Raw genomic sequence first — 20,514 nt, 5'->3', positions numbered from 1 at the left:
AGAGCACCCTCTTTAAGTATCGCAGACACGTGCTTTAACTTGCTCAGATACACGGCTCAAATACATGCAGTACTGCATTCTGCTTTTCAGTGATATATTCAGTTTCAAGGACTGGATTAAAAATCACATTTCCTCGAGTCCCTCCATATTCAGGAAACAGCAGGAAAACACCAGTAGAAGGACGAAAAGGAACACAGTTGTAATACAGGTTTGATCCGAAGGTCTCGGGCAACATTGCGCAGTGGGGCCAACAGGCCAAACAGTTTTTGCTCTTATACCATGGTCTGGTAATTGCTACAGATTAAAAAGCCATTATGAGTTGGGGGAAGAAATGTTCGTGGAATAGAAAACATTGCTGGGGGCACTAGCCAGGAGCGTAAGGCATTCCTCTTATTTTAAGAAAGTAGCGTGGGGTATGTCTGTGTGTGGAGGGTACATGTATGGGGTGTCCCTGTTTATTCTGTCTCTATGTAGCTTCCAGTTGTATTCTACACATCTAGTGCTGCATAATTATACCAAGGATATAGCCTTCAGCCGTAGTCTTTACAAAGTCTTTAGTCCCCTATATCGAAATCAGTTGTGTGAGTCAGAAACACCACCCTTCCCCCCCCCGAAAAAAGGCATTTAAATATCGTATCAGCACAGAAAGCTTAGGTAACATGTTGTTACTCAATATCAGACTTCTCCCTCTGCTCGTGAGACTCTAGACTCTTCCTTTCACATGGCAAAATTACAGCCTTGCCCTTAGCTGTGCTGCACAAGAGCATACTCAAATTTCATCATTCATTAAGCTGGAATATTACAAAATGAGAACTTTCTTAAGGTAACTAGTACCATAATTTTCTATGTGTAAAGAATTTTTGTTCAATGAAAGCTAATACAATGTCTAGTCTGTTACTGGTTCTTAATATCTGTATCAGCATCCAAGCCATAATCTCTCCATCTAAAGAATCCTAGATCTGTAGCTATTGGAATGCTGTCCCATTAAGAGCTGTAACACAAGCCCAGTATGTTTTTTTTTTTAATTATTATAATTAACTGGCATTTACAGAAGTAGTACTCATCAGTCCTGGAGATAAGGGCAGGCAAATGAGCAGCAGGCCTTTAAAGCTCGGATATGACAGAAGAACATTGCTGGAATGATTTTCCTGTGCTGTCCAGAGGGACCTCAACAGGCTGGAGAAACGGGCTGACAGGAACCTCGTGAAGTTCCTCAAGGGGAAGTGCCAAGTCCTGCCCCTGGGAGGAAGAACCCCGGGCACCAGGATGTGCTGGGGGCCAACCCGCAGGGAAGCAGCTTTGCAGAAAACGTCCTGGGGGTCCTGGTGGACACCAAGTTGAACATGAGACAGCAATTGCAAGAAAGAAGGCCAACAGCACCCCGGGCTGCATCAAGCAGAGCATCACCAGCAGATGGAGGGAGGTGATCGTTCCCCTCTGAGCAGTCCTGGTGAGACACAGCTGGAGTGCTGGGTCCAGCTCTGGGATCGGCAGTACGAGAGGGACACAGACATACCAGAGTGAGTCCTGTGATGGGCCACAGAGGTGGTTGAAGGACTGGAGCATCTGTCATATGGGAGAAGCTGAGAGATCGGGGACTGCTCAGCTTGGAAAGAGCTCAGATGTAAATACCTGACGCAGGGAGTAAAGGCAATGGAGCCAGACCCTTCTCTGTGGTGCCCAGTGACAGCACAAGAGGCAATGGCCACAGACTGAAACACAGGAAACTCCATTCAAACAAAAGAAAAGACTTTTTTACACTGAGTGTGGTCACACACAGGAGCAGGTTGCTCAGAGAGGTTGTGGAGTCTCCACCCTTCAAGATACTCAAAACGCGACAGGACAAAGCCCTGGTCTTGCTGACCCAGCTCTGAGCAGGGGGTTGGACCAGACGATCAGAGATGACCCCTGCCTCAGAGGGTCTGTGAGTCTGTGATTAGGTCAGTCACAACTTGCCTCCAGCACAGGCTGAAGGCTTGAGCCAGCTAATAATAAAAGCCAAGGAAAAGGAAATGCTAGTTTATTTGGACAAAACCAGTTCACTCCATCTGAATCAGTTTTCACCCACTGTTGTATTTCAACGCTATTCAACTGGAGTTATTACTATGTTACCCTGTGTACGTATTTGTTTTGGAAGAGTCAGCCCTATTGTGTGGGCTTATTATCTTACTTGTTTTAGTTTGGAGAGATAAACTTTTAAGCAGTTGCTAGTGGGAGTTTAAGCAAAATGACTGTTTTTCAGATTCGTGATTGGTTTAGTCTAACACCTCATTTTTCATAGAGAACTATACCACCAGGTGCTTCAAAGCAGCCCAAAAGGCAAGCATGGGATAACGTGCTTCCAAAGAGACCACAGGTAAATTGTAGTTAGCAAAACCTAAAAATATGGGTTTGTTAAATTTTTGTAATGGGAAGACATTGGTTTGGGAGCGGCTTCTTTTTGTCTGTAGTGTTTTTTCTTTAAATCCATGGGCTGCTGATCTGGGAGTTCCTTCTCTGACTATCCTTGAAAGCGCATTCACTTCAGTTGGAAGGATCTCCTGCATCGTTACTTTTCAGTTCTGCAGGGATGGAGCGCTCTGAGAACTGAAGAGCCAGCAGCTCCAGCTTCCGGCTGGCCTGATACGCTTGTTGGGCCTTGTGCAACTAGGGAAGAACTTGCAGACACGACGGCCTTGATGATCAGTTGTCGCTGTCTAGAACAAGAGTTTTCCCTCCCACTCTAAAGCCATTGGAGTTGTCTTCTATTTGTTTTGGCAACAGGATGGGTTAGTCAGCGTGCTCAACAGCACCCACATTTCCTATGCTACTTCATAAGCAGCTTCAGGAGTTTTGAGTATATCACTTCAGCTACTTGTTTTTTGCCAAGTTTTCTGACTGCATCAGTCCTATCCGTCTTCCTTGCAGGTGAACAGATTACTGAAAACCTGCCATAGAGCCTACTGTTTGATACAGAGGAACTCAAGATTCATCATCATTTATGAGCACAGAAATCCCGTCTGTGTTACTACTCTTTGTCCAACAACAGGGGTCAGCTGACAGCTGAGAGGATGCATAACACAAATATTAATGCCCTCCCCTGCATGATGTTTCAGTATCAACATCACTTTCTTCCACAAGGTGGAAGTCTACTAAAGGTGAGTGCTGCCCCATTGTGAAGGAAGATTACTTGAAAACCTACGTAAATGGCTTCAATCTCTACCTGCTTATAACTAGAATCTAACTCCAAGTCTTTTGTGGACAGCATTTTCTGGAAATGAATGTGCCAGTGCTGCTTGGCAGCTTTGATTTTTCAGGGAGAATTCATTCTTCAGTTGTACAATTCTGAAGAATTGACTCTTCAGCAGAATAAATCACTTTAACAAGAAGAAAAGCTTCTAGAGCTCTCACACTACAAATACTGGAGGCATCAGGTATTCTCCAAGTTTTGTGTTTTTGTTTTAAGGAAGAAGGGGAAAAGCGGGGAGAGTGACCTACCTGGAACATGCAAGAACCCTGTCTCCGTCGTGAAGCAAAATACAAGAGGATAACTTTAATATTGTTCTCTACATAATGATTGTTGTGTCTCAGTTAAACTTCAAGACACACATTAAGTCTTTTTTAAGACCATGCCCCCCAGGAAATAGGTTTGTATTACCAATGCAAGCTAGTCTTATTTGGACTCTAGTTAGTCTTCAACAAGGTGCAAACCACCTCATGTGCAACACGATGGCTCTGTTCTGTGACCTTCTAATACATAAGCCTCAGAGTAAACAAATCATACCTTACCTTGGTTTGGGTTTCAGCTCATTGATGAGCTTCCGACTCAAGAGTTATCGAGGGCTGCCATACCCAGCAACAGATTTTGGATCCTGCCATCATTTCTTTGACTGTTAGCAGTCTTTCTGTTTGACTGCTGATATTATACCAACAAGCAAGCATATGCAATGCAAGGTTTGTCAAACTTCTAAACGCTAAGTAATGTTCAGTAAAATTCGTATTAATTAAATTAATTTATTAAATTAAACATATCATAATAGTGTGGAAAGATTTTATTTGCTAATCTTGAAATAGGGTATTTGTTTATTCATGAGTATGTGAAATACCGAGTCCCAGTTGATGTGCAGATGAGGCACATTGTATATTGGAATATGCAGGTATGGTTTTATTACTTGGTGGGTGAGGTAAGCACTTAGGAAAGGCAGAAAAAACCATACCAGAATTTTAGCAGTTCAGAACCCAGTGTAATGCAATAGTAGATCAATATAACAAGTAACAGGATGGTTGAAGGTCATAACATTAGGCTGATACTGGTTTAGACAATATCCTTGGATATCTGAAATTGGTGGAAGATTTTGTTACAGCTTCATTTAAAAAAAAAATCATTTATTCCCACTTGCTTTTCACAGTAGCATCTGTTGAAGCTATCACAGCAGCATTTGGCACAGTATTCTCAAAATGTAAATGTTGAAAGTGTAATTTAGATGTTTATGCAGAAACACGAGTCACAGCTGTATTACCTTACAATAGAAACAAAGATAACATCAGCATATGAGCCGTTCATTTACATGCTGTAAATCAGTACTGCCAAACTAGTTTGCAGTAGATGTGTAGTACTGAACACATATGAGGAAAGACAGCAAGCTCTTTCATAATAAAATAAAAAACAAGAGGTGTGGTAATTCTTATTTACAGATATTCCCCTAAGATTGTTTATGTTATGAATTTTCACCCAAAAGTCATGGAGTTCCAGTACCAAGGTTGCACATGGACCTAACAGTCCAAATCCACAAAGTAGGCATAAAAGTATAATTAAGTAACATTTTTTTCTCTCTGGATATTTAATCTTGGACGCTGCCTAGACTTTGAAATGAACTCATGTTCCATGATGAAGAAAATGGATGTAAGTACGATCCATGTCTCTTTTTTCCTTTTATTTTGAAGTTAGAGGTTTTGTAGTGCATAAGGCATGGGTTCTTATTATTGTGCTGCTTGAAATTACACTGAACTACGACCTTTGCCCAGGCATCTCCAAGACACCTCTCTCTCTTCTCTGGTCCTGAAAAAACCTCAAACATTTTATATCTATTCAGAAGGCTGCTAACAGCTGTTAGTTTATGATTTTGAATTTGCATATCTACTCCATCACTTTGAGTCTGGGCGCCGTGTCAGTAAAAGCATTCCCGTCTCAGAACAGGAACAGTAAGCTGGGTTTCTCCATCTGTCCCCTCACCCTGCTTCCATAGTGAGATAACACCTGACAGTCTTAGGGCACATGTCATCATGCATCTAGATGCCAGACAACATCATACTTAAAAGATACATTCTTCAGAGTACCTACTCCTTATCCACCTTTATAGAGCTAATCCTTCCTCTTGCATCTTGACAGGCAGCCATGTAGCTACAGCCCGAAAGAAACACTATACAGAGGGATGAGCAAAATGAGAGTTACACTGAAGTCCACACATTGGGTGTTCGTTGGGACTCAGGGTAGTATCTTAGAGGGGTTTTATGGATCTGGCTTACAGCATGACAAGAAGAGAGTACTGCTTCTGGAAAACAGCATTCAGGAGAGAGAAAAAAAAAGGATTTGGTGCACTGTATACTTGCATTTGTATAAATTCAAATACTCCCTCTCCATCCCAGCTTCAGTGCTGAAGTCAGTCCCACACTGAAACCCTTTGCCAGCACAGCTGTGCTACCCGTGGGTATAAGGACACTTTGCCTGGTTGGTATCTTAGCGCCCACATACATTAGACGTAGTGGCAACGCTGTGCTTTTACTGGCTTCATTGGCGTTTTAGGTGGGGACTGATCTGAAATCTCTATGTTGCCACAGCATGATTGCTTTACTGCTATCTTACTTCTCTGCATTAAGAAATGCTTTTGTAGACATAGCCTTGGCGTCTTAGGCTTGAACTACACCAGACTGTTATCAGAGCAATGTTAATGGCTTGTTTTTCAGGCCAAGTCACATAATGCTTCTGATTTAAACAAAGTAGAATAAGTATAGTCTATTCAAAATTAATTTTTCTTCAATGAAGACAAACTTTTAAAGAATATGAGAAAGGAATTAAGGGTAAGAGTTTAAAAAAAGCCCTCAAGTGGTGGTATCACTTCATTTGGATATGTGCGCAGGTAAGATCGATTGATTCCTCCAGTCCCCTTTGTTCCTTAGATTGATCTTTGCTAGCATCCCATATTGTGGATATTTTCCAAAGAACAAAAAGCCAGATTTGTCATCACTGTCATTTTCCTACCAGAGCAGATATTAAGGAAATGTGGTCCTAACTGTAAAAATAAAACTATTTGATCACTAGACATTGCTGGCCCTATGCATGGGACTCTTCTTATTTAAGCAAAGCATGTTCTGTACTCAAAAGCCTTTTGCACAGATATTTATTATGTTATTATGTTCATTTTCAACAAACATACATCTGTTTTGCTTCTTTGATGTTTTTGTCATTTGCTAGCGTCAGCTGGGTTAGCATTAGGTTAATGTCACAAGTGACAAGAGAAAATTGCAAATGATTATGCGGTTCATAAACAACTGCAATATAAAAAAATTCTGTAGGGGTATGGTAAGTTCTGCTTTAAATCTGAAGTTTTTGACTGATTAAAAGTTTAAAGCATAAATTGTTTTTCTTAACAAAAGACCAGAGAATTGTTCTAGCTTTTTTAATCACATTTTGTCTTTGCTGAAAAGCACTGGCTGTTTATAATTTGAAAAAAGACACTTGTTGACTGCGTTAATTTCTCAGGAAAGCTAATGTCAGTTATAATTACAGGGGCTCACTTGGCAGTATGACAAACAGAAGCCCTTTGCTTATTGACAAAACAAGCCCTGCGTGGGCAACAAACTAAGTCTTGCTCTCTTACCCTCATGCGCCACATACGCAAGTGGAGTCTTGTTGCCGGTTAAACCTGGACCATCTCTTTGGGTGTTAGGATGTCCGCTGAAATTACACTGTGACCTTGTGTAGCTAATTGTCTACCAGATACTGAAAGAGTTTCTAACCCCGTTGTCAGCAAGTGGGCAAACAACCACCAAGGACGCCGGTCTTCTGTTGGTAAGCTGTGGCTGAATCAGTCAGGTAACAACTTGGTATTCTGGATCCCATTCAATCATCTTCTTCCCTTTATTTTTCTTCTCTTTATTCACTGGCTGGTTTGTTATGGGCACCCCCTATGTGTTTAAATGACTCAAAGTAAGACTTAAATCCAACTAGCCATTTCTTAACATTTATGCTAGACCATTGCTGTGCAGTAAACATCACTCAGTTATTCATTCATTCTTCTGCTGTATTTCCTTTTTAAAAATGCCTTGTTGGGTATCCTAGTAGAGATGAAAAAAGGGCAGGGTCTCTTAACCCTGGTTAATTACAGATGTAATGATCCTGTTTGTGATGTCTACATAAATTTAAGCCTAGCTCTTAACCCATCAAGACCAGTAAGCCTCCTGCTTCATCTCATCACCTGTGTGAGTGCACCTGGAAGTCCCCTGGGAGAACAGAGCCAGCCCTGGGAGGCAAAATCATGCTTCCACGAAGTGTAGTAGCAGAGCAAGCCACACACGCCAGCTCCACTAACTCCCTCCAGCCATGAGGCAGTAAAAAGATTCTCACCTTGGTTATTCATTACATCTAACGGTGTGGTGTTCTCCTTGCCTCCCCTAAAAACCAAGCACAGGAGCTGAAGCCACGCGGTTTTAGTGCCCCGGCAGAGGTGACAGCGCGGCTATGAGGGGCTGCCTTCCCCACCCTGTCATGTTTGGGCACCATGGGGGTGGGACCAGCAGCTTGCCAGACCAATGCCCTAAATTCGTACCCAACATGTAGTGCAAGGCTGTACTTTTTGGGGGACTTCAGGGACTTTGAGGATTAATTTTGGACCTTCAAAGACAGTGAGGCACTGTGCTCACAATAGGACTCAGTAATTCACCCTTGGTCACACCAGGAGTCTGGGATGCTTTCACTCAGAGCCATCACTCTCAAGTGACAGGACCTAGACAGATAAGCGTAGTGTGATCTAAGACAGAGTCCTTAACTAGGATGGCAGACAAGGGCAGCTCCCACTCAGATATTCACATCACATCGTCTTTGCCCAGGTGACATTTAGAAACCTGCTAGGCTTCTTGACAAAAGTAAAACCCATTTAAAAATCCAGAGCACTGTAATTGCACGTGTTTATCAAATTTGTCAAGTAAATTGTGTAAAGGAAGTTGACTTAAAACACTACAAAAGTTTTAATTAAAATTTATTTCAGTATGTAAAAGGAGTCCACCGAGTTTTATAATAAAATCTTGGCAAAAGGACTTTACTGGAAAATGTCAGTGCATAAATTGCATTAAATGTGTAATGCTGTTCAACATGGCTTTCTCTGCTGCTGTACTGATGGAGTAGGAAGGAGAAGAATAAAAATACCATGCCAAAACCTCTCTGCACAAGGGTGGATATTAATCACTTCAAACTCTTTCCTGTTTAATAGAATGCATTACCTTAACTTTCAGAGGGAGGAAAGTAATATTCTCAGTGGTGAAAAACAGCTGGATATCATTAACAGCTTGAAAGTGGAGGTGGCACTTTCATCACTTCCACTTTCCCTTCCCTCCCTCCTCCCTTCTGTGTCCTTTTCAGAGCCATAGCTTTATTTTTCCCGTTCTGACTTAACTGACCCCGAATTACAGCTTTCTGGCAAAATGAAGCTGGATTTTCTGAGTTTTCCTTCTACATTTTTTCAAGAACCTGGTTTCTTTACATACAGGGCAGGGAAAGGGAAGAAAAAGCTCCCCCTTTAACGCGCTGAGTTTAACAATCCCTCTTTAATGCTTCCTAATTAAGGCACACTTCATACAAGATTGGCATCATTTATTTCTAGGCAAAGAGCCTAACTTAACACAGGTAGCTCTGTGTTGGAGTAATCTGCAATCCGTCTCTCCCCTGGATGCACTGGGGGAGAGGGTGGGTGGGACGGGATGGGCGGCCGCCCCCGTCCAGCTGCAGTGGGGATCACGGGGACAGCCGAGCGCCGGAGCTCCGGGCTACCTGGGCACACTGCGAGCTGCCCCCCAGCCCAGACCCCTCTCCTCTCTGCAGGCAGATTTTTCATCCAGTCTCAAGAGCAGTCAAAAAAACCCCAGCAAGTCTAAGGGGATATATTCCTCTTGTTATCCTAAATCTGTTCCTATGTCTTCCCTCCTGTGCTCCATTGGCAGGAGGAAGGACGGATAGAAATGGTTTTCACATGGTCTAGCCTTTCTCCTTACTGTTTTTCTGTGTTTGTTTTTGCACATAAAGAAAGCCTGACGGTTTCTGAGAAACAAGGGGGGAAAAGGGGCTCTGCCTTTTGCAATAGCTGCTGTTAGTTGCTCTCCCCAGGTAAGAGATGTTATCAGGTAAAGAGGGATTTCTTTGGGGCAGTCCAATATATGAAGATCAGATTTTGCAGGATTAGCTCCAGCAGGAGCCAGAGCGCCATTACTGAGGATACATCTGGAAAAGGTTACAAAACTCAGAAGGATTGTCAGCCTGCTTCTTTTTGTTCCCTCATATAGTCAGGATCCAGTATTATCTGGATATTATATTCAGCATTACACTAAAGATGAACTTTGCTGCTCTGTCATACTCCTTCACCCAACTCCCATGCTTTTCTCCTGATTACTACTCATCCATTTGGCAACAAGAGACTCCACTGATCTTTATTCCTGGGTTAGGAAGAGCCCTGGTCGCACTCCTAGATGGTCAATAAATGAGTTGCAGCTGGTGGCATTTAATTATTTACAGCTGTATCCAAAATGTGCTTCGATGATACACCTGTGATTCTGGGGTGGAAGATAAAGCTCTTCATTAGGAAATTACTCATACCAGCAGGATGGGGGTGGATATTTTTCATTGCCATCAGCCTCTCTGTTGCTGTTAGCCTCTTAACTGATGAGGAAAGTTGTGATGTCTCATGTGTGCCCCAGGGATGGTGTATTTACCAAATGAAGGTAGGTGTATACCCTAAGGGGCACGGGCAATATACAGGATTTATTCCCTTCCTCCAGGGGACTACAGATGGTTTTCTGGCCATTGGTTCTTTGCTTTTCCGCTTTCTCCCTCCCTAGGGATCACTTTTCTACCTGATGGGATTGCTGTTGTTAACTTTAATTATTTTAATACAAGTTTTACAGTACTTAGAGTTCTGGACCAAAATTATTTCTTCCAGGTGTGATTATATATACAGAAATATTTTAAAGCTTCTAGTTTTCACCTTTTCAATCTTTTATCTCTCTCTCTCTCAAGCTCAAGAAGATAAAAATAATTCTGTTTTTCAAATTGTACAGTGTTTGGTTGTTGGATGTGGCAGCATATTTCTGTCCTCTAACTGGTTTTTGGAAGACAGCTCTTAGATAGAAGGTCTATTGAGTCTACTAGAGCTTATCTTCTCTTTATTTCTATGTACCTTTCATTTTTTTCTCTATGTAGAGTAGTGGGAATATGTCAGGAATACTGTACTTGAAGTTTATTATTTTTCCATTACCTCCCTTTCTTAAAAGAGAAACTTAGATTATAGTGCTTCATACAGTTGTAGTATGTCAAATAGCTCATTTTTATTTTCCTGATCCCCTATTTTCAATTAAATGGTATTTTCTGCTTTTTAGGCTTTAATCTGTAACATGATGAATAATTGTTTTAATTGTAGTCTGGGTTTTTTTTGTTTTTTGGGTTTTTTTTTTCTGATGGAGGGAAGAGAATAAAGGGGTTTATTATTAGAATGCAAGAAGTTCACAGACTACTCTAAAATAAAAATGTGAGTAGGTGGACAAATGTGTAAAATCCTTGTAATTATTGTGCTTTCCAGACTGCATAGTGGGACTTGTATTATTTATAATCTATCACAGATCTATTGCATATTAACTGTGACAACCCATCAGCTCCAGATTAAGTTTTGAGCCCGAGTGTTTGTTTCCTTGCATGATCATTTTAGTTTCAAAATAACCTTCATTTTGCTTCTGCTGTTCCTGAGGGGGTTAATGAGCAATGCTTATGTAAAATACCCCAAAGGCAGTTAAAAACCCAGAACTTAATTGCTGGTAAGAAACAATTTTTGATGACAACATTGTTATTCCAAGCCATGATTAGTCATTTAAAATCAGCCAAGTGATGTCTACGTAGCTCCTCCAGGATAAATATTATGTAGTGGGCTGTTGTTTGGGTCTCTAAATGTCTACGGGGTCTGATCAGGTCTTCGTTTGCACATTAATAACATTTTCAAACACTGAAACCTCATCAGAGTGAGCAGGAATAACTGAAGAAAGTTTAAGGATGAGGGCCCATGCCTACATGTTGACTGGACTGTGACTATGTCTGAAGAGACTGCTTCCTCCAGCAGTTACCAAGGCTATGAACTGGGATCAAGAGAAGACAGGATGCTTTCTCCTTATTTTCTCTAGCAGAAGGAGCAGTTTGGCAGTGCCCAAGGACATCTTTTTTTATCCTTCCCATAATTAAACAATAGACAGTTAAGTGCAAATAGTGGGAATAAAAATGACTTGACTGTCCACTGGGGTTTTTAGTAGCTCAAGGGAAGCTGTTGCCAGAAATTCCTACACAGTGGCCGCTGGCACAAGACGTGCTGTGTGGCTTGCCCAGCATGGGCAGCCCATGCCTGGGCTGCCGGAGACTTGGGGAGCCGCTGACTGTGGCTGACTCTGGCGGCACTTCCCACCTCTCAGCAGCATTTTCCCAGTTGTCCCGGAGGCTTCGTTGGGCTCAGGAAAGCAGGTTGTGGGGGTGTCACTGGGGTGTGTGCTCTGTTTCACCATTTGCTTTACGAGTGTTGGTGGAGCGCTGTTGAGAGCTGCTGGTGAGCGGATGATGACCATGAAATGAAGAAGCAGCCGTCAGTCCCTTGCTCCAGTCGCTCTTTCTGCCTGACATAGACTTCTCACCGCAGCGGTGCACGCATGATTTACCCTGTTGCTCCCCAAGCACAAGCCTCAAACAACTGCTACAAATTCTGCTCATATCAGGCAATACTTTTGTTCTTATATTAACTTGCACAGGGAAAACTTTCAACCCATCTTAGAGCAGTGTTTATTTCAATGCTTGCTATGTACTTTGTAAATGCAGTGAGGAAGGATTTGAATGCACAGTGTGTAATGTCTGACTGTATTTTGATTTTTAGAAAAGGAAAGCTATTGCATTGACATGTCTTACAGAATTTAAAAGCTTTGCAGACAATTTGTAAGCTCTTTTCTCTCTGCACTGAAACACGGCTGTGTCTTTTCTGTGGAATGAAGCTGGAGTTTAAAGCAAATGTATCAATTTTCTGGTAGCTGCTACCACATCTCAGTTTGAAATTGCATGGAGCGTACAGCTTGGTATGCTGGGATATCAGTAAACGAAGTAACTCTCATTTGAAATTGGTAGAGATCTTTGATAGTACTTCATATAAACCCAAAAATGAATATGTGAAGTGCAAAATATAGCCCATGCTCTGGGTGGGGTTTTGTCTACTTAAGCTGATTTTTGTATAAGTATTTAAAAAGAGAAGTATAAAAATTAGAGCAGATACCATAAAAGGGCTTTATGAGTTATGAATACTTGATGGCACCTTGATTTTGCAACTCAATAAAACTATCAATGCATGTTGCCATTTGATAGCCGAAGAGCCTCATAAAAAAAAAAAACAATGAAGGAATAGTTTATCACTATTTTATTTATAATTGAAACATGATTTAAGATTAGTATAAATCTGTAAATCGAAAGATGTCTAGTCATCACTTCTGTTGTATTTCCTCTTGTGTTTTTCCCACCTTTTAGTTGAAGGACAGGAAGAGATTTTAGCTTCCACTCACGGTGCATTTCTTCTTTGTCTTTTTAGGACAGGCAAGTGCAAAAAAATAACACCCAGGACAAAGTGCTGGATGTAATAGCTCTGATCCAAAGAAATGTCTCCATTCAGAAAAGGTGTTTAACTGTACTTTACTGTTATCCGTTTCAATGAGAAAGAAATAAGTGTGTGTTTCCAGAATAAGATATCAACTTCGAACAATTTACATGCTTAAATTATACTCCTCCCCAGTAGGGGCAGGAGGTCTGGGTTCCTTGATGAGCGAGAACAATGAATATGCAGATCCAGCACAGCAATCCTTTAAAAAATCGTCCTTTTAGGAGACTTAGTAAAATATAGAGAACCAATTTAAGTAGGGAAAACCTTAGTGTGTACCTCACATCACAGACTCTTTGAAATATAGAGGGCCTGAAGCAAAGTGATATCAATGAATGTAAGGACAGGACAGCAAAACCTGAGTAAGAATTTTTCACGGGGGGGGGGAAAAAAAAAAAAGCGTTTGAAAAAGTAATAAATGTTTCATTGACTTCAATTTTAAAAGTAGTTTAATCAATAATGGGAAAGGTACCAAAAATTTCTGTAACTCAGTATTGATTTTTGTGTTATATTTATCCTTTGAAAGGCACTAGCAGGTCATTACTGAATTAGATAAAAGAACCCTGAAAAGTTAAGGACTTTTACCACCCTCAAAAGCTACATATTTGCTACTGAAGGTCACAACAACTGTTTATTTTTGGAAAACCATTAGCTCCACATAGTATGTAAGGAAGAACCGTTCCAGCTGCCAGACAACAAACCTGAAGTTTCTGTTACTGTCTGAGGGCTCATACACAGTCCTTTCTGTTTGAAAAGAAAGGTTGGGTTTTTTTCTACCCTAACATGATCATTTATTAAGTTCTATTATTTCAGTTTTTCAGTTAATCATTACCCAGCTTCACATCATTAGCTGATTTATGCCCATCCTTACTACAATTTTATGTTAAACCCATGGCATTTACATGTTGCACTCTGGTATAAATAAATTCTAGACTAACCAGAGATGCTGTAAAAGAAAACATGCCGATCAAATACCGACCTGGTGACCAAAAATTCCCCCCTCCTCTGAGGAAACTTCATAACCGCTGCATTTGTGTGTGTGCTTTCAGGGCTTGGACCATTTGCTCATTGCCTTCCCATACAGACCCACCAGCCAGGGACAATGTGCAGCCTTCTTGTAGCAGTAGCTATGTGGTTAACCCTTGAGCGACTGATGGTTCAGCACTAGGTATTGAATCCTGCTGGTTGCCTTCTCCAAACGAGGATGTTCTTGGATGCAAGTATCATGTTCTCTAACCAAAACATACTGAAAGGTCTTCAAGCTACAGTGCGGAAAGTATTTTCTTTTGCAGCTGTGTCATGCCCCCAGTTTAGGTGCTCTGAAGTTTCACAGCTCTGACCCTGTTGCCCTGGGCCCCAGTTGTATTCAGCACAGACAGTCACTGCTGGAGCGCAGTCGGGATTTGAGGTGATCTGAGTTAGCATCTGGACTTGCCCCGCATTCCCCTGCAGGGGGGCAATCTGGTTAGCAGGGAGAGATAGACCACGAGGCTGCTTACTTAGCTGGACACTGAAGTGTCTAAAGCAAGGTGGAATTAATGTGGACTTTTTTTTCTTTTCTTTTTTTTTTTATTTTTAGTAGCTTTTTTGATGCACTTAGTAGAGTTTCTTTATTGCTTCAAGGCACGGAAATATTTAAAAGCATTAATTTTGGAGTTCTGGACAGCACAGGCAGTAGTGCAATGTAATACCAGACCTTTAGCTAGGAAATAACTGTAGTAGATGGTTAGGCTAGCCTCTAGAAGGACAACAGCCTAAGTAGTAACTTTATTCCTAGTGGTATTGACAGTACAGATATGTCTTCATTTCTGGTGATGTAAAGAGTTTGGACATACTGTCTTTATTTCATCCATCAGCCAAAACACTTTACTATTGTGCAATGTTTATTTGACATCTTATCTGTATTAGATTGCCAGCCAGCCTTCTGTTTAATTACACCTTAAATTTAAATGTATGGGTTTTTTTCAGACAAAAAATAATTCTCTATCCCTTTTTCAATAGCTTGTGTTCATGTCAGTGCCAGTTTTTAATTTCTGTCTCCGATTCAAGGGTTTTTTTCCTTATATTTTCTATTGCTTCTTGGGGAAGAAGGTATCATCTTTGAACATTAAATATACAGTAGGACATAAAGAACAAGGAAATCCCCAAATTAAGCCATCTGCCTAGTTCTGCTTTACACCTTTCCTGTCAGTTTTTCCTCTAATAGTCTACCAACATCATGATAAATTGCTCCAGATAACCCTTTTTCCTCAATACAGATCAAATGATTGTGTTGGGGGGAAAAAAGACTTGTTTAGGGAATTCTAAATGTAAGCCTTGACATTTCATATTGTATTTACTAGAAATGCTGACTGCACAAATGAGATTAAGAGGAATGTGCTGGAAAAAGCTGTGCAGCGTTGCAGTGGGCCAAACCCCTAACACTGCTTGGGCCTACCTGATAAGGTACCAGCAAATAGCTCCAGATGGATCCTGTGAATAAAGGAAGACTAAATTGGCTAAATTAATTCTGTGTTATTTGGGGACTGGTGAAGACTAAACCAAAAAAATAATCCTGCCACCAGTGGTTTACTCCCTATTTGTTCTTCTCTTTACCAGGTGGAAGATGATCTGAATGTTAAATATAGCATGGTCTCTATAATTTATTCAGTTGTTTTTATTTCAGTTTTTGGTGTCTTAGTTAATAGAAATGAAATATTGTGTAGAGGCTTTATTTGAGGAAAAATAATTACATTTCATTTGAACTTTTCCTGTAGAGAAGGAATCATAAAAAGGACTTTGTGCTGAGTGTCTGCTTTAATAATTCTGTAAACTACAGTAAAAGAAAGTTACAGTGAACCTGAAACTCAACCACGGCATCTTTTACGTTCTTCCTGTGTCTAATTGCTGTATTTTACGTAGAATGTGCTGTGGGATTTTTTTCTACTTTGGGGAAAAAATATGCTGTTTCTGCTCCTGCTCTTTTTAATCAGAGTTTTTTAACCAGTTTGCTGTATCTTATGTGATTGACAGTTTTTACCAGACAAAATGGGGAAAATTTAATTGGTACAGTTTGACTACTTATCAGTTTTGAAGGATGTGATTATTTCTGATCTTTCCTAGAGATGCTAGGTCTTCAGGTAGGGATATTTAACCAGTAATTATGTCTGATAGGAAGAAATGGAAAATATTGCTATTTACTTTGGTGATATTCAGCCTTGTTCTAAACCCCTGTCGTTATGTTTGCTAGATAAAGTAACCTCTGTGTTTTGGCACCAAATTTTGCTATTCATTCTCTGTCGTGCCTGGACTTGTGTCTGCAGTACCTTCCTCCATGTATACAGTCCGAACTGTCAAAACAAGTAACAAATCAATTGAAAAGGATGCATTGAAATCTGTGGAAGATGTGGACACAAAAATGCTTTTCCTTACTGAAAGGAGAACCAAGTACATCAACACCAAAGAGACTTTTTCCGTTAATATTCTTCACTGAGTTTCCATTATTGCAAAGATGTTTTAGTGCTGGAAATAAGAAACTGCACTAGTGTTGGAGCTGATTTATTCCGTATTTTCCTGTAAGATAAAATTGGCTTCTATAAATAAATAAAACTATATGTTCCAGTCTAATATATTTTTACTCTACATTGTAATCTCCTTAAGTACTATAATTCAGATGTCTCAAGAATGCACATTGAATGTTGGACACAATGGTTATTACATTCTCATAAATATTCCTGTAAAGTATTTTAAGAATTGTCATACATCAAAATTGGTACTAAGTAGTTCTCAGTAAATGTTTTACTTGCGTTATGTGGATCTACATTGTTTTACGCAGAGTTACACGAATATGATAAATTCAGATATCTTCAGATGACTTAAAAAAAAAAAAAACAGTGAGAAAAGAGCAGTGAAGAAAGAAGGAGGTCTAAACCAACTTGGATGCCCTGTTAAGAGCTGCTGCCCAGCATCGGTTTTTTTTAGCGGATGATTCTATATCAGCCAGCCCAGCTCTATGGGGTGCTGAGTTTCCCAGCTGCCCCTATGCTCACTGGGAAGATGAAAGGTGCCTGCACCTTACAGGATCAAACCCACAGATAGAAAGGAATAGCAGTATTTTCTCTGAGGCCTGTGATTGAATGAATACGGTCTATGAACTATAAAAGTTTCATTTAAAATATAGCCAGGTGCTGGGTTTCTCCCCATACTAATTCAGGGGCGGCTTCTTGAACATACCAGACAATGTGAACAGTTGTGTCATAACTTGTACTAAGTATGAAGATTGTATAGTATAGTCAGTTTAATTTGCTTTATTTGACTGATTAAGAAAACATCAATGATGTTTTCTTGCGCAATGCCCCTGATGTCAGGGCTGGGGTTACATCATGTGCGTAAGAGGTACGGATCCAGCTCCCAGCTGCGCCACGTGTATGCTGCGCAACTGTGGACCGGTCACACGACGCTTGCTTCTGTGGCTCACCCCTTGAAGTGGGGAGAGCGGTAATGCTTTGCTGCTGGCAGAGGATAGTGTGGGAACGCGTTGGCTTCGATGCTGTCCTCTTGGAGGCCAGCTGCTTAACTTCTCAAAAATATTTTTCTTTGCGTGTTTTGTTAGAAAAGTAACTATTTCATTATCCCAGCTCAGGATTAATGGAGCTGCTTGATGAGTCTGGTAGGCTGGGTTGTGAGAGAGGAAAAGACAAGGTTTCCTGGTGTTCCTTTGGCTTACGGCTTCTCAGCTTTACTGAGAGACTCAACAGCGCAGTGTTGACCTCAAGATAGGGCTACTAAGCATGTTTGTACTTGGTAATTTTCCTGCACCTAGCGAAGGACTGATGATATCGGCACGTCTGCTCAGCATAGGAGCTGTGGCACGTGGATGTTGATGAAGCTTACGTAAAGCTAACCACTGCACCACTAGAAAGATGAGGATGCCAGCCTGAGATTCCTCATTTGCTGTACCTGCTAGATCCATTGCTTGTCTGTAGATCTAAATTTCTTTTATGCAATGACATGATCAAGATGTGTTATGTCATATTCCAGAAATTTAACCCCTTTGTTTTCATTAGGATTTGGAGGGGAAAGCTTTTGCTGAATGGCAACTTTAGTGTTGCAAGCATATATCTGCAACTGCCTTAGCATTAGCTGGGTACAGTTGATAGATTTATTAATACCCGCTGTAGTCTCAGATGCTGAGAACAAAAACGCTGTAGACATTATAGGCACAGGAAGTCAATTCCCAGAAGACAAAATGTTGGTTTCTCTCCAATTAGGTAGAGTTGCACAAGACAATAATGAGTGTAGTTTCTGTATCCTCTTACCTAATCTTTAGGCCATTATGCAAACAACGCAACGATCGCCTCATCAGGTTTCTCTAGGCACTTGCACCATCTTCTATCTATCTTTCCAGACCAGTCTATCTTTTCAGGATGTAGGAGCATGTATTTGGGCACTTGTTGAAATGCTGATTGACTTTAGACACCTTCAGGAGCCAGATGGTCTGCTCTGCAGCATCACCTGAATTACTCTCTTGGGCTTCAATACCTAAAGGCTTCAATACCTTCAATTCTTTTAAATGACTTTGACCAAGTAAATCTCTGGACCTCTTGCAAGCCCTTTCCAATTCAAGAAATCTTTTACCAATACATACTTGGGTCCTGCAGCTCATTGTGGACAGTGAAATGAAAAAGGGATCGGCACCGGCTGTTTGGCATGGTGAGGGAACGGAGGGTTGCACTGCTGCACTCGGAGTGTAGGAAAAGCCCTCAGCCCAAACCCAGGCAGCCGGCCTTTGCTTAGAAGGAGCCTTTCCCCAGGGACTTTCTTCACTCATATATTAAAATATATACTCATATATTAACATATATAAGAAGTCAAGCTGTGGGTTTTGCCCAGTAGCTTAGTAAGTTACTGGTGGTGTCTCCCCACCTTGTTCCCCCAGCAATACATGAACAAACCTAAAAGCCTGTTGTCTGATCAGAAGGAAAGGGGGGGGCGGGGGGGGAAAGAAAGCCTGACCCTACTTCTGTTTGTTTCCTATTTGAAGCGAGCAGCAGGAGGGCTGAAAGGAAAAAGAAGCCCGAGGGAGAGCCCGCTGCTGGCCAGGCAGGGTGAGCCGGGAGAGGGAAGGTGCCTGGGCGAGCCGGGACGGGTGATGGTGGCACATCCCTGCAGGGAACGGGCAGCAGCTTGGGAAGAAAGTGAAGCTTTCTGGGGTTTGACCAACTTGTGAGTCTCAAACTAGTGATAACTATGGCTTTAGAAATGCTGTTGCTCAAGCCTAGGCTGACAGCTTCGTGGATGGTGTTAGGGTATGAATGTGGGAGAGGACAAAGGACATCCCCTCCAGATCCATAGGGTCAGGAAAAAGTTTTTTACTGAGTAGCAAAAGAGACTATTACAAAGGAGATGTAGGACTTGTTTCTAATTTTATGTTGGAATCGTTTCTGCTGTTCAGACAGTGGGGTAGAGCCTTAATATTTTTTTTTAATTATTTTTCCAGCTATTTGGAACCACACTGTATGATTTTTTTCAAACCTAGACAAGTATAAAAGGCGCCGTAACATGTAACAGCATAATTCCGAACTTTTCACAGGGGAACATATCTGCTATTTTCACAAATCTCTCATGTCAGATTTCGCTTTTGTTTTAGGATCGGAGCATTGCCTCCCAAAAGCCCCTTTTGTACGAGCAGCCTGGTGCAGCTTGTGACGGGCTGGAGCTGCCCGCTGTCTGCAGCGGCTCTCGACGATGCAACGCTGGTCTTCTGCTTTCTCCTGCAGCGCTGCGAAGGGGCGAGCTGCGCGGGTCTCGCTGGGCAGCGACATCTCGGACCCTCTGGCGCGTTGGACAAGGGCCCACGGCTGCAGACGCTGCCCACAGCCCCGCTCCGGCATTTTCAGCTGCTCAAAGCCTCGCAGAAAAGGAAACGGGGCTCTCAAGGGGGGGTGCTGGGGGTGCTGGGCTTGGGCGCCTGGGCGCCGGCTGAATGATTAGGGTGGTGAAAGGAAAATGAAGGCAACAGCTGTTAAGGTGGGATAGGGATTTTTTTTTCCTTTTAAACCAAAATACAGCTGTTGTATGCAAACAATGAAAGAAGGGAGCCTTCTTAATGTCAGCTTGTCTAAAATAAGCCTTCCGACTACAAGTTGTGCTGTTATGTTTGCTTGATTACGTGCTGACGCCTGGATATTTTGCAGCTAACGTCTAAGTATCACACATACTAATTATCTTCCAGAAATATAAATTTTTTCATTTGATTTATTTAGCAGGCATTACCTTCAGGACATTTTTGGTTCAATAAAATTAAGTGGCTGCAGAAATTTCATTTGCCAGGTTTCTTTTCTCTTTATGCCTGCCTCATGCTGGTTAAAGAGCTGTCTTTTAACTGTTATCTCTCCTACTTGGATTTAGTTCAGAGGGTTTTAAGAGGTTCATCACAATGCAGCAAATTATATAGCTTTAAAATTTACCATACCAGCAACTTTAAAAGAAAAAGCAAGTATAAATAATTATTAAACATACTTATTGTTTACTTCATTCATAACAGGGAAACCTATACAGCTTAGTATATTTAGTCAGGCATAGTAAGTTAGACTAAGAATTCTCTGTACCATTTTTGACTATA

General features: G+C 41.3%; 1 protein-coding gene across 1 annotated transcript; it reads left to right on the top strand.

Annotated features, from left to right (window-relative positions):
* Positions 1–41: 41 nt before the first annotated feature.
* On the top strand, positions 42–20,214 carry LOC148055757 (uncharacterized). Its single transcript, XM_087758388.1, has 3 exons — positions 42–3,137; positions 3,446–9,966; positions 19,540–20,214. Exons 2-3 carry the CDS (start codon positions 9,772–9,774, stop codon positions 19,873–19,875), a joined length of 531 nt encoding a protein of 176 aa, XP_087614514.1. The 5' UTR covers positions 42–3,137; positions 3,446–9,771; the 3' UTR covers positions 19,876–20,214.
* The last annotated feature ends 300 nt before the right edge of the window (positions 20,215–20,514 follow it).

Source organism: Nipponia nippon, unplaced genomic scaffold (assembly GCF_047370975.1).
Source record: "Nipponia nippon isolate SJK-2023a ecotype South Korea unplaced genomic scaffold, ASM4737097v1 scaffold_2, whole genome shotgun sequence".
Taxonomy (NCBI): domain Eukaryota; kingdom Metazoa; phylum Chordata; class Aves; order Pelecaniformes; family Threskiornithidae; genus Nipponia; species Nipponia nippon.
Note: the sequence above shows the minus strand (reverse complement) of the source record. Positions and strands in the feature narration are given on the sequence as shown.

Coding starts and splice junctions, on each gene's coding strand:
- LOC148055757 (XM_087758388.1), top strand. CDS start 9,772: ATGTGCTTCGATGATACACCTGTGATTCTGGGGTGGAAGATAAAGCTC. Junction 9,967..19,539: donor GGTGTATTTACCAAATGAAG/GTAGGTGTATAC, acceptor CTTTTGTTTTAG/GATCGGAGCATTGCCTCCCA.